The 13,939-nt window shown below is 44.9% G+C and overlaps 1 protein-coding gene across 1 annotated transcript in view; it reads right to left on the minus strand.

Moving 5' to 3' along the window:
* atp11b (ATPase phospholipid transporting 11B (putative)) overlaps nt 1–13,939 on the minus strand; it is a 190,280-nt gene that overhangs the window by 54,819 nt on the left and 121,522 nt on the right. The window contains 4 exon segments of the mRNA XM_038817479.1: nt 3,298–3,436; nt 4,062–4,189; nt 9,808–9,867; nt 12,167–12,312. Coding sequence (XP_038673407.1) covers nt 3,298–3,436; nt 4,062–4,189; nt 9,808–9,867; nt 12,167–12,312 — 473 coding nt within the window.

The following is a 13,939-nucleotide window of genomic DNA, read 5'->3' on the forward strand; positions in this document are numbered from 1 at the left end:
ATTGATCAATCTCCTTAACAAAAGACCAAGTGTTACCTTAGCTAGAAAGCAAGAAATCGCCCCTCTGTAAATTTCAACAATTATAATAAACAGATGTGACAGCAATCCATGTAGCCTAAATTACTCAATAAAGTAAACCAAATCTACATTTGTAGATAACAGTAAGTTCTCATAAAATTAAAGCCTAATGGAATATTGAGACTGAATACTATCTTATAGCAGAGGCTGAACCCAAAGACTGCATGGAGATTAGCGAAATCAGCAGCATCAAGTTATATGACCCAGTTCACACTGCACGCTGCACAGGGAAAACAGAACTTGTGTGTTTAAATATATAAATATATATATATATATATAATATATATATATACACATGATTCTCATCATCCTTATCCAGTGCCAATAAAATGTTTCATATTACAGAACAAATAGGCAAATTAAATCATTTCAAGCATTTGAATGTTAAATGAAGTCCACTCAATGTTTCTTAAACCTGAAATTATTAGCTTGATTTGCAATTAAATGCAAACAAAATGTTTCACCAAAGCAAGATAACCTCTTCAACCTCCAAGATTGTTTTATATTACTAAGTGATTGGGGATGTGAAGTAATCTGTTCCGAGCACAAACTGACCAAAGTCTGGAGTGTGGCTGGTGCATTAATCAATCCCATCACAGAATGCATTGGAAAAGCAGATCCAAGTTAATATGATTCCATTAGATCACATGAATAAAGAATTTAACATTCCTAACTTAGTCTGAAATGTCTGTCATCAAGCAACTCGCCAAGCCTCCAGCACCACCACATCCCAAACCTCTTATCTCTACCACCTAGAACAGTGTTTTTCAAACTTTTTGTTTGGGGACTCATTTTTACCAACCGGCCATCCTTCGGGACCTACCCGGCTGACCTTCGTGGCCCACGCCGGCCGACCTGCGTGACCTAACATTTTCTCTCACCTTGTTTGTTGCTGACAAAAATAGAAATGGTTTTGGGTCCCTTTGCCCCCTCCGAACTTCGAAAGAAAAATAGCTGCGACCACATAAAAAAAATGCGGCCGCTCTGTGCATGCATGCTCGATCATCGGTGCGCATGCGCAGTGCGGACACATTTTTTTTTCTGTTCCTGGCCATTTTGAAGGCCACTTGCAGCCAGCATTATTAAAAGCTGGCTGCTGCAGGTGGATTTGCACGTTCGGGATTTGCGGGTTCGGGAGTTCCGCGACCAGATGGCTCCGCAACCCTCTCGCGGGTCATGCCTCCGAGTTTGACAATGCCTGACCTAGAAGGACAAGGGCAGCAGATGCGGGGGAACACCACCCCTTCTGCAAATTCCCCTGCAAGCCTCACCATCCTGACTTGGAACTATATCACCCTTTCTGACTATCTACCTTATCTATGCCCCTCATTGTTTTATAGACCTCTATAAGATCACCCCTAACCTCCTACCTTCCAGGGAAAGTCCCAGTCTATCCAGCCTCTCCTTCGAATTCAAATCCCGGTAGTATCCGAGCAAGTCTTTTCTGCAATCTTTCTAACTTAATAATATCCTTTATATAATAGGGTGACCAGAACTGTACACAGTATTCCAAGTGTGGCCTTACTAATGTCCTGTACAACTTCAATACGATGTCCCAACTCCTGTATTCAATGTTCTGACCAATGAAACCAAGCATGCCGAATGCCTTCTTCACCACCCTGTCTACCTGTGACTCAAGGAGCTATGAACCTGTACCCAGAGATCTCTTTGTTCTGTACCTCTCCCCAACTCCCTGCTATTAACTGAATAGGCCCCGCCCAGATTTGATCTACCAAAATGCATTATCTCACATTTATCTAAATTAAACTTCATCTGCCATTCATCGGCACACTGGCCAAATTTATCAAGATCCCGTTGCAATCCTGGATAGCCTTCTTCACTGTCCAATATGCCACCAATTTTGATATCATCTGCAAAAAATACTAACCATGCCTCCTAAATTCTCATCCAAATCATTAATATAAATAACAGTGGACACATCATTGATTCCTGAGGCACACCGCTGGTCACAGGTCTCCAGTTTGAAAAACAACCCTCTAAACCCACCCTTTGTCTTCGGTCATCAAGCCAATTTTGTATCCGATTGGCTACCTTACCCTGGATCCCTCCTCCACGATAGTCCTCAATACCGGGGCCCCGTAAGGCTGTGTACTTAGCCCCCTACTATACTCCCTATACACACACGTTTGGCTCCAACTCCATTTACAAGTTTGCTGAAGAAACAACTGCAGTGGGTCGGATCTTGAACAACGATGAGTCAGAATACAGGATGTAGATGGAGAACCAAGTGGAGCAACGTAACAACAACAATCTCTCCCTCAAAGTCAGGAAAACTAAAGAGCTGGTCATGGACTTCAATAAGCAAAGTACCCTAACACACCTCTGTCTGCATCAATGGGGTGGAGGTGGAGATGGCTGACAGTTTCAAATTCCTAGGTGTGCACATCACCAAAATTCTGTTCTGGTCCACCCATGTCGACGCTACAACCAAGAAAGCAAGACAGCATCTATAATTTCTCAGGAAACTAAGGAAATGCGGCATGTCCACAGAAACTAAGGAAATTCGGCATGTCCACATTGACTCTTACCAATTTTACAGAAGCACCATAGAAAGCATCCAATCTGGCTGCATAACAGCCTGGTATAGCAACTGTTCAGCCCAAGACCGTAAAAAAAATACAGAGAGTCGTAAACACCGCATAGTCCATCACACAAACCTACCTCCCATCCATTGACTCTGTCTAAACCGTCTTCTTCCATCAGGCAGGGGATACAAAAGTCTCAGAACACGCACTAACTGATTCATAAACAGCTTCTTCGCTGCTGTTACCAGACTCCTAAACAACCCTCTTATGGACTGATCTGATCTCTTCACACATCTCTGCTGAATAGTACTACACTCATGTATGCTTCACCTGATGCCTGTGTCTATGTATTTACATTGTGCATTTTATGTTTGCCCTAGGTATTTTCTTTTCATGTTCGGAATGATCTGTCCGAGCTGTACGCAGAACAATACTTTTCATTGTACCTCGGTACACGTGACAATAAACAAATCCAATCCCATCTCCAACAAGAGAGAGTATCTAACCATCTCCCCATGACATTAAATGGCTTTACCAACGCAGAAACCCCCACTATCAACTGGGTTACCACAAACTGAGCTGGACCAACCATACAAATACAAGACCAAGTGAGAGGTTGGGATTTCACCTCCCGATTCCCTTTGTAGTTTATTTTAGAAATAGTAGGTCCTACCTGTCCATTCCCCATCATGGATGCATCATCTCGCCTCAGAAGGTAAGAACCGAAGAAAAATATAAAGGCATGAGAAAATCCAAGCAGTGTCCAATACAGAAATCTTTTGAGAGACAAGAGCTCATTTCTGCTAATTTCTCTGTAAAAATACAAAATATTAATGAGCTTATACAAAATGACAAATGATTTTGGTTAATTTTTAAAAATTCATTCATGGGATGCAGCGGCACCAGCTGGGCCAGTACCTATTGCCCATCCCTAATTACCGCTGAACTGAGTGGTTTGCTAGGCCAAGAGTCGACCGCATGGTCACGTATAGCAGATTTCTTTCAGTGCATGGCAGATTTCCTTCCCTAATGGACATTAGTTAACCAGATGGGGTTTCATGACTATTGACAATGGTTTCATGTTGATTATTAGACTTTTAATACAAATTTCACCATCTGCCAGAGTGGGATTCAAACCGGAGTCCCTCGGTCTTTGGACTATTCGTCCATTAACAATACCACTATACCAGTCTACCCTGAACTGACTAAATACAGCATTTTGTAAAGGTTTCAAACCTATTTTATGCCAATCTGTAAACTTATTCACACCCTATAGGTCCAATACTGCTGCTTCAGTAGGACTCCACCATTCTGACTCACAGGATAAAATCACCCTTTCCGAATACTTCATTGCCACAATTTTAAATAAAAGAATAAAAAACTTTTAATTTATCATGTGGAAAAGATACAAAGAATGCAATAAGGAATTCAACTTACCTGTACAACGCTGGCTTGCTCTTAAGTACATGAGTGTGCACATCCTGTTCAAGCAAACTGTACATGAGGATGGGTAAAGAAGTGAAGCAAATGTTGTACAATGTCAGGTAAGCACCATCATACAATGTCTGTAAAAAAAAAAAACATTGTTGTGGTAATTGAACCGTAAATATCTCTCTCGTTATTAACTTATATGTACATGCATTATCCACATGCCATTTAAAAAAAATTAGCAGATATGGGAGTCACTGGCAAAGCCAACATTTATTGCTTATCCCTAGTTATCCTTGAGATGATGGTGGCGAGTTGCCTTCTTGAACCACTGCTGTCCAGAGGCGTAGGTACACCCACAGTGCTGTTAGGGAGGGAGTTCCACAATTCTGACCCACGTTATGGGTGTGTAGTGATGGTTTTTTAAATGTCTGGGTTGGGGTGTGTATATGTCTGCTGCAGTAGTATTTAAAAAAAAAAAAATACTGGCTTAAAATAAAGACAGACACTTGCTACAAAAGGGTACAATTAAGATGTTGTACACACGAGATTTAAAAAAAAATGTTTTTATTACAAACATGTATCAAAACAGGTTACAGTGAATAAACACCCCGGGAACATACTTCCCAGCAATCAACTAAACAGTCTGTACAGACTTTTCTCCTTTTTCACCCCCCCCCCCCCCCCCCCGCCACGGTCACAAATATCCCCCACCTTTCCTCAAACCCCCCCTAAAGAGCCCCTTAACTCATACTTTATCTTCTCTAACCACAAGAAGTCGTACAGGTCACCCAACCATGCTGCTGCCCCCGGTGGCGATGCCGACCGCCACTCCAGCAAAATTCACCAGTGTGCAATCAGAGAGGCGAAGGCCAAGACATTGGCCGTCCTCCTCTCCATCAACTCCGGTTTCTCCGAAACCCCAAATGTCGCCACCAAAGGGTCCGGGTCCACTCCCTCCTCCACTATCCTGGCTAAGACCGTGAATACACCTGCCCAGAATCTTCCCAATTTTTTGCAATCGCAAAACATGTGCGTGAGATTCGCTGGCCCCCGCCCATACCTCTCACACTCATCTGCTACCCCCTGAAATAACCCACTGATTCTCACCATATGCACCCTGTGCACCATCTTAAACTGTATCAGACTCATCCTTGCATAAGAGGTCCCATTTACCCTAGGCAGTGCCTCACTCCATACTCCCCAATTGATCTCCCCTCCCAACTCTGCTTCCTATTTCTCCTTGATCTTCAACACCCGATTGCCTCCCTGCTCCCCCAGCCACTTGTATATATCCCCAATTCTTCCCTCCCCTTCCACATCCGGAAGCAGCAGTCGCTCCAGCAGGATATATCCTGGCAACCGAGGGAACTCCCTCCAGACCTTTGGCGCAAGGTCCCTAACCTGCAGACACCTGAACTCATTCCCCCTCAACAGCTCTACCCTCTCCCTTAGTCCCCCCAGACTGGCAAACCCTTCCTCCAAATACAGATCCCTCACCTTGACCAGCCCCATTTCCCTCCACCTTCTGTATACACTAACCATCACCCCCCCCCCCCCCCCCGATCAAACCCATGAATCTCGCACAGCGGCGTTAGCACTGACACCCCTTCCACCTTAAAATGCCTCAACTGATTCCATATCTTCACCGTGGACTGCACCACCGGGCTCACTGAATACCTACTCGGAGCCATTGGCAACGGTGCTGTCACCATAGCCCTCAAACTAGACCCCTGACAAGATTCCTCCTCCATCCTAACCCACTCTACCTCATCTCCTTCCCACCACCGCCGCACCTTGTCCACATTCGCCGCCCAATAATAATGAAGTAGGTTTGGTAACTCCAACCCTCCTGCTGCCTCTGTAGCAGGGTCCTCTCCACCCTCGGCACCTTCCACGCCCATACAAAGTCAGAAATTATTGTATCTACTTTCCGAAAAAAAAAAAAGGCCTTTGGCATAAAGATCGGGAGAGCTTGAAAGGTAAACAAGATCCGTGACAGAATATAAATTTTCACCACTTGGAGCCCACCCCGCCAGCGTTAAATGCAGTATATCCCATTTCCTAAGATCCTCCCTAGCCTCCTTTACCAGCTTTGCTAAATTCCACCTATGGAGCCCTGTCCATTCCCTCACTACCCGAATCCCCAAATCTATCCCTTGCTACCGTAAATGGCAACCCCCCTAAATTAGCCCACAGTGCCAGGGAATACCTCACTTTTCTCTGCATTCAGCCTGTACCGAGAACCCTCCAAACCTCCCCAGCTGGCCAGTAATCCTTCCCATACTCTCCAACGAATCAGAAACATACAGCAAGAGGTCATCGGCATAGAGCGACACCCCATGCTCCCTCTGTCCCCTCATAATCCCTCGCCACTCTGCCGGCGCCCCGAGATCCATCGTCAATGGCTCTCTGGCCAGCGCAAACAGCAGCGGCAACAGCAGGCACCCCTGCCGTGTACCACTGTATAAGTCAAAGCTTTGAGATAATCTCATTCGTCCTCACCCTCGGAGCCACATACAGCAACCTCACCCATGCCACAAATCTCGACCCAAACCTTCCCAAAAACTCGAACATGTACTGCCACTCCACCCAATCAAATGCATTCTCCGCGTCCATGGACACCACCACCTCCGGTACAAGAGTCCCCGACGGATTCATCACCACATTCAATAGTCTTATATTACTCGCAAGCTACCTGCCCTTCACGAACCCGGTTTGATCTTTTGCCACCACACTGGAGACATTCCTTCATCCTCCCGCCAACAACTTAGCCAATACTTTCACATCAGTGTTCAATAGTGATATGGGCCTATACGACCCACATTCCACTGTGTCCTTCCCCTTTTTCGGGATTAGGGTGATTACTGTCTGCGTCATTGTCTCCGGCAACTCCCCCTTCTCCAGTGCTTCATTAAATGCCCCCAACAGATGTGGTGCCAGGTCCGTCGCAAATTCCTGATTACATTCTGTTGGTAGTTGTACGTGTGAGATTATCGTTATTTCAAACCATGCTCATGTTTAAAAAGGAGAGGCTAATGGGTTTTTGTTCTGGGGAGTAGTTAAGTAATTAGATCATGGAATTTGTGGAGGTAAAGACAGTGTAGCAATGGGAGGAGCTAAATCTGAACTAGGTCTCTAGCAATCAGTTTAGATTTGGCTGTGAACAGAACAACTTGTGCAAAAGGTTGTCAGGTTGAGCAGTACTCTGATGCAGACAAGAATGTGCAGACTGTTTCCTGATGAGATCTCTCTCTCTCACTATGCCGTCTTTTGGAGGAATTCTTTATTTAAAGGTTGTGTCCAGCTGGCATGTAATCCTGTGTTTACTAACTTTATTTAAAAGTGGGTTTTGACCGGTGATGTATTTTGCCTGATTGGATAAAGAAGGAAGCAGACAGGAGTTAGTGTCTCATATTATTAAGCATTGTTTAACTTGTAATTGTAAGCTATATTTCTGTGACGTTAAGATAGTATAATACTGTGTTAATAATAAGGATGGCTTTAATATACCATATCCCTGTTTTTGGAATCAATCCTGGAGCGAAGTATCCTTTCTTCACCTTTCATAAATTTCTGTCTGTTAACCCAGCAAACATTGGGGCCCGGTCCGGGATTGTAATACCCAGCAACAGTGAAGGAACGTCAATACATTGTATTTCATTTGCCACTTCATTGCTCACTCCTAGCTTGTCCAAGTCCTTCTGCAGCCCCCTTGCTTCTTCAATACTGTCCGTCCCTCTACAGATCTTTGTATCATCTGCAAACTTAGGATCAGTGCCTTCAGTACCTTCTTCCAGATCATTAATGTATATTGTAAAAAGTTGTGGTACCAGCACAGACCCTTGAGGCACACCACTAGTCATCGGCTGCCATCCTGAAAAAGACCCTTTTATTTCCTTTTTTGCCTCTGGTTGGTTCCCTTATAACCTGCCACAGATTCAGTCCAGCAGCTATGTCCTTTAGGAATTGGCAGCTCGGTCAATAGCGGTGCTCCGAGGCACCCTTGGTAACGGACATTAAAGCACCCACCCAGAATACATTCTGCACCCTTGCCACGTGCAGTGCTTCCTCCAAGTCGTGTTCAATAGTGCGGAGTACAGATTCATCAGCTGAGGGAGGACGTTGTGTGGTAATCAACAGGAGGTTTCCTTGCCTATGTTTGACCAGGTGCCATGAGACTTCATTGGGTCCAGAGTCAATGTTGACGAGTCCCTGGCAACTCCCTCCCAACTGTATAGCACTGTGCCGCCACCTCCGCAGGGTCTGTCCTGCTGGTGGGACAGGGCTTACCCAGGAATGATGGTGGTGGTGCCTGGGGCATTATCTGTAAGATGTGATTCCATGAGTATGACTGTGTGAGGCTGTTGCTTGACGACTCTGTGAAACAGCTGTCCCAATTTAGGCACAAGCCCCCAGATGTTAGTAAGGAGGACATTGAAGGGGGAACAAGGCTAGGTTTGCCATTGCTGTTTCTGGGTGCATTGGTCGATGCCAGATGGTCCGTTGGTTTCATTCCTTTTTGTTGCCTTTGTAGCATTTGGTACATTTCAGGGGGCATTTAAGAGTCAACTACATTGTTGTGGATCTGGGGTCATATGTAGGCCAGATCATGTAACAACAGCAGGATTCTTGCTAAAGTGAACCAGATAATTTTTCCCAGCAATTGACAAAGGTTTCATGGCCATCATTACAGATTTTTATCAAATTCCACCATCTGTCATGATGGGAATTCAAACCAGGGCTCCCAAAGCAACATACTCATCCACTGGATTACTAGTCCAGCGGCAATGCCAGTGCTTCCACCTAGCTGACTTTCAAACACTTATGTAAAATTCATATTACAGTTGAACAGATATACACACATGGACTCAACTTGAGGAAAGCATAGTCTCCAGGAAAAATTGTAGGAAGGTATAGCTGGCCTACATGCTTAAAAATATGTCATTTAAGGATCTCAATATTTCCTCAGAAATGAAAAACCTTTTTTTGCAAACTCATTCATGGGATGCAGGTGTTGTTGGCTGGCCCAGCATTTATTACCCATCCCTAATCGCCTTTGAACAGAGTGGCTTGCTATGTTATTTCAGAGGGCACTTGCGAGTCAACCCCATTGCTATGCATGGAGTCACATGTAGTCAGATAGGAGAAGGACGCTTCCCAAAAGGTATTAGTGAACCAGATGGGTTTCTGGCAATTGACAATGGTTTCATGGTCACCATTAGACTTTTAATTCAAGACTGTTTATTGAATGCTAATTTGACCATCTGCCGTGGTGGGATACAAACTTAGGTCCTCAGAACATTACTCTGGGTCTCTGGATTACTAGTTCAATGACAATACAACGAAACCGCTGCCTCCCCTAAGTACATCCAAACATACTGTTCACAACATTGGGAGGCTCCAAAATACTTCACAGCCATCTTGACTAGGCAGCAAATTGCAGAACTTGCAGGTCTAAGCAGCTGAATTTACAAGCTGGCTAATGGTGAGGTGAAGGTTATTGGTGATGCACAGGAGGGCAGAATTGCAGGAATGCTGGAAAATGCCCTGACGTGAAAAAATGAATACAATGCAAGTGATGCCCAGAGTAACCCTCCCACAGAAAATAAATTCTACGCTTTTGATAACTGCTTCTCCCTTCAGAAGCTTGTAACGCCATTAAATAAGAACTGAGGGAAGTAGCAAATACTGTGTGCAGAAAAAGTTAATAAATTTTGGTCTCAAGTCAAGAATTTATATGAAAAATGCTTACCTGTTGTGAAAACATACAGAAGAACTGATATAAAAATTGAGGTGTAATAAAACAGACATTCTGGGGAGAAAAAAAAACACAGGTTTAGTTAGATTTTAACATGGTGTCAGGTGATGTGAAAAAAAATGCATATTAAATTCACCGCTGCCAATTATGAAATAGCTCCAAAATCCACATATCTCCACTTTGATTCTGTGAGTTTGCCTGAGAAATTAATTTAACATTCTGCAGAAGTTTGTTTTAAAACACTCCTTCAAAGACATTGCCTACTAAACTACAGTTTACAGGTTTCATTGCAGATATCTGCAAATTCAACATAGACAGCTCTAAGCAGTTTTGGAGCATGCTCCACTTGGTTAATGCAAGGGGGAAAGGTTATGCTTTGCATTTCCGATTGTAATTTTACTTGAAAAGCGTATAAATGGGCAAGATGGTTAAGCTTGTGTGGGGAACTCTTCACTCTCAAACAGCCGGATATCTTAGTTCATAAAGCAGGAATTTGGTCAGGGCACTAAGTCATGGCTCAGAGTCAGAAGCTTGTGGATTCAAATACCACTCATAGAATTTACAGCGCAGAAGGAGGCCATTCGGCCCATCGAGTCTGCACTGGCTCTTGGAAAGAGCACCCTACCCAAGCCCATACCTCCACCCTATCCCCGTAACCCAGAAACCCCACCTAACACTAAGGGGCAATTTGGACCCTGAGGGCAATTTATCATGGCCAATCCACCTAACCTGCACGTCTTTGGACTGTGGGAGGAAACCGGAGCACCCGGAGGAAACCCACGCACACACGGGGGAGAACGTGCAGACTCCACACAGACAGTGACCCAGCGGGGAATTGAACCTGGGACCCTGGCGCTGTGAAGCATTTGTGCTATCCACAATGCTACCGTGCTGCCAGAGATTTGAGCAAAGTGTGACACTCCAGCGTGGTACTGAGTGTGCTAAATTGTTTGGATGAGGAAGGTAAACTCTCAGCAGGGCATGAAAGATCCTATAGGCTATTTTGAAGAGTAGCAGTTATTCATGGTGTCTTGGCCAATATTTATCCCTCAATCAACATCATGAGAACAGATTATATGCTCATTATTACATTGCTGTTTATTGCTGTGTGCAAATTGACTGCCACGTTTTCTACCTTACAATCATGGTTGCAGCCTTCTGTCTCATAAGAGAATGTTTTTTGCCATTGTTGTCAACTTTTAAGCATCGCCTGGTGTAGTTCAGGAGCCCCACTGTGACATGACAGTCTCGACCACATTTGCTGCAAAGGACGACAGTGGGCCAAGATGCAGCATGATTCACTGGGCTCAGTTTTGCCTGGGCCCTCTTCTCGGCCAGCTGAGCTTTTCATTTCTACTTGTCTCTTCCAAAGCCCATCCAAACAGTGCATCTCCAGAGGTCATGGCCATCAGTGACTGTCATCCAGTTGTCAGTGTCAAAACCTGCCATTTTCATGGTGTCATTCAACACTTCACAACAACACATTGGCTGTAAAAGGATGGCCAAACTGCAGCTTGTAAGCCTCGTGTGGTTCTTTCACATTTAAAATAGCGTGGCTCATTCCTCGAGTTGTGAAATCATTACGTTGCACATAGGAGGTAACAGTTTCACACAGGGAAAGAACCGGAGAGTGGACAGCAACACAGGGAGGGATACAAACAAGATGATTCATTTCAGCCATTCCTGAATTTGGTCCAACTGCTCCGCAAATCCATGATTGATTCAGTCTCCATACAAGATTCCTTTCAGTTTCCCATCAGTCTTTCATAGGACCATGTGGACCAAACAAATCCATTTTGGAGTGACATCCTGATCTCCCTAACCCATCCATTCACTGCTGACCTATCAGCCTGCAGCCGCCAACTGAATTGAGAGGAGACAGTTTACTACAAAAGATAGGAATGTAAGTATCTACTGGATTGGGATACAGGTACTCCAAATCAATTTTTTTGTTCAGTGGGTGTTTACAATGTTTTTCCAAGTATAATCAATCCTTTTTTTTTAAACCTCTGGACTGATTTCCCACATTGGAAGAGCAAGGCTGCTAAGGTCAGTTGAGCAGTGTGTCTGTAGAAGTTGTCCATGTCTTGCAGGTTTTGAATATCTGACGATTATAAGTTCAGAAAGTTTGGCCTCTCCTGCGCTTTAAAGTGCTTTGCGATGTCCTGTGGTCATGAAAGGTGCTATAGGAATGCAAGGTTTATATAAAACTGTGGTCACATCAACACTACCACAGAAGTCAGGAAAAGAAAGAGAAAAGTCAAGTGAAAAAGAGTTTTGTTAATACACAGGACAATGTTAAAAATGTGACTGATAATACTTGTAAAATTAAAGATTAATCAAAACAACATACCTTATAAAAAAAGTACTGTACAAGATTTGATATTCTGACATAATAGAAGTGGCCATGTACAAATAGTAACTTAGCGAGGAATCTGAATCTTGCTATCGCATAGTCACTATTTCTCACTGCTTGTCTTCCTTCTTTGCCCATAATTCCTGTGGGAAAAAATGTTAATACAAGTTAAATGTAAAAAGAACATAACACATAATTCACACACCCAGTGTACATTTGGAGAAAGTCATAGATTTTTAGAGCACAGCAGGGGGTCTTTCGGCCCATCGTCTCTATGTCGGCCATCAAGCATCTATCGATTCTAATCACATTTTCCAGCACTTAGTAGGGGAGCTGCCAAGGGCAATGGTGATGAGGCTGATCGGTTCCTGGATAAACAGATCTTGAGGTGGGCGACACAGACCAAGAAATGTATCCGGGATGGGAGTGAGCTGTGGATCTACCAGTACAAAGTGGACATTGTGTTCTTGCAGGAGGTGCACCTGAAGTTGGGGGATCAGCCGAGGCAGAGGAAGGGGTGGGTGGGGCAGGTGTTTCACTCAGGGTTAGGCATTAAGACAAAAGGGGTGGTAGTCAATTTTGAGGTGGGGAGCATGGTGGTTGATCTGGGGGAATAGATATGTGGTGGTCAGTGGGATGTTGGAGGGGATGCCGGTAGTCCTGGTGAATGTTTATGACCCGAATTAGGATGACGCAGACTTTCAGGTGGATGTTAGGGAGGATCCTGGACTTGAACACACATAGGCTGGTTTCAATACTGTCTTGGATCAGAGTTTGGATCGGTCGAGTCCTAAGTCGCCAAAATGTCAGCGGTGGCTAAAGAGTTGAGGTAGTTCATGGGGGGGATGGAGGTTTGGGAGGCTGAGGGCGAAAGAGTTCTCGTGCATTTCACATGTGCACCGGGTGTACTCCTGGATCAAATCTTTTTGTGATGGACAAGGCACTGCTGGCCAACTTGGAGCACTCAATGATTGTGGTTTCCGACCGTGCGCTGCACTATGTGGATTTACGGGTGGTACAGGGGGGGCCAATGGCCGCAGTAGCAGTTAGATGTGAGGCTGTATACGAGTGGGTGAGGGCTGCCATTCAGGGTATTTGGAGTTGAATGACACGGGGGAGCTCACGGACGTACACTGTGGGAGGCACTTAAGGAAGTACGTTAGGGTTGCATGTATTTCGATCCTGACACACAGGGAGAGGCAGAACGAGAGGAGAGAGCAAGACTGGTGGAGGAAATTCTGTAGGCAGATCGGAGGTACTCGGTGGCGCTGGAGGAGGGGTTGTTGAAGGAAAGGCAGAGGCTTCAAATGGAGTTTGGGTTAGTGTTTACAGGGAAGGCGGTAAGACAGTTGCGAAGGGCCAGATGGGCAATGTATATGGGGAAAAGGACAGCAGGATGCTGGCCCATCAGCTGAGGAAGCAGTCACAGCGAGGGAGATTGGTACGAGAGGGGTAAGGTGGTAATGGTCCCAGAGGGCGTAAATGGGGTATTTGAGGCCTTCCACCGGAAGCTCTAGGAGTCAGAGCCTCCACCGGAGGCAATGTTACGGGACTGGATGAGTTGCCAAAAGGGAATGGCTTTAGGTACCTACAGGTGAGAGATTGCGAGGAGAGAGGTGCTGCCCTTCCCAGGTGCTGCTTCCATGCTGCAGGACAAGTTGTTGCAGGAGGATGATACAGGGAAGGGAGGGTGTCGAATATCTATAGTGAATTGTTGGAGAGGGAGGACTGTGTGCCGGGCACTCCGGTGGAGGAGGATCAAGTGCAAAT

Source organism: Scyliorhinus canicula, chromosome 13, assembly GCF_902713615.1.
Source record: "Scyliorhinus canicula chromosome 13, sScyCan1.1, whole genome shotgun sequence".
NCBI classification, from domain to species: domain Eukaryota; kingdom Metazoa; phylum Chordata; class Chondrichthyes; order Carcharhiniformes; family Scyliorhinidae; genus Scyliorhinus; species Scyliorhinus canicula.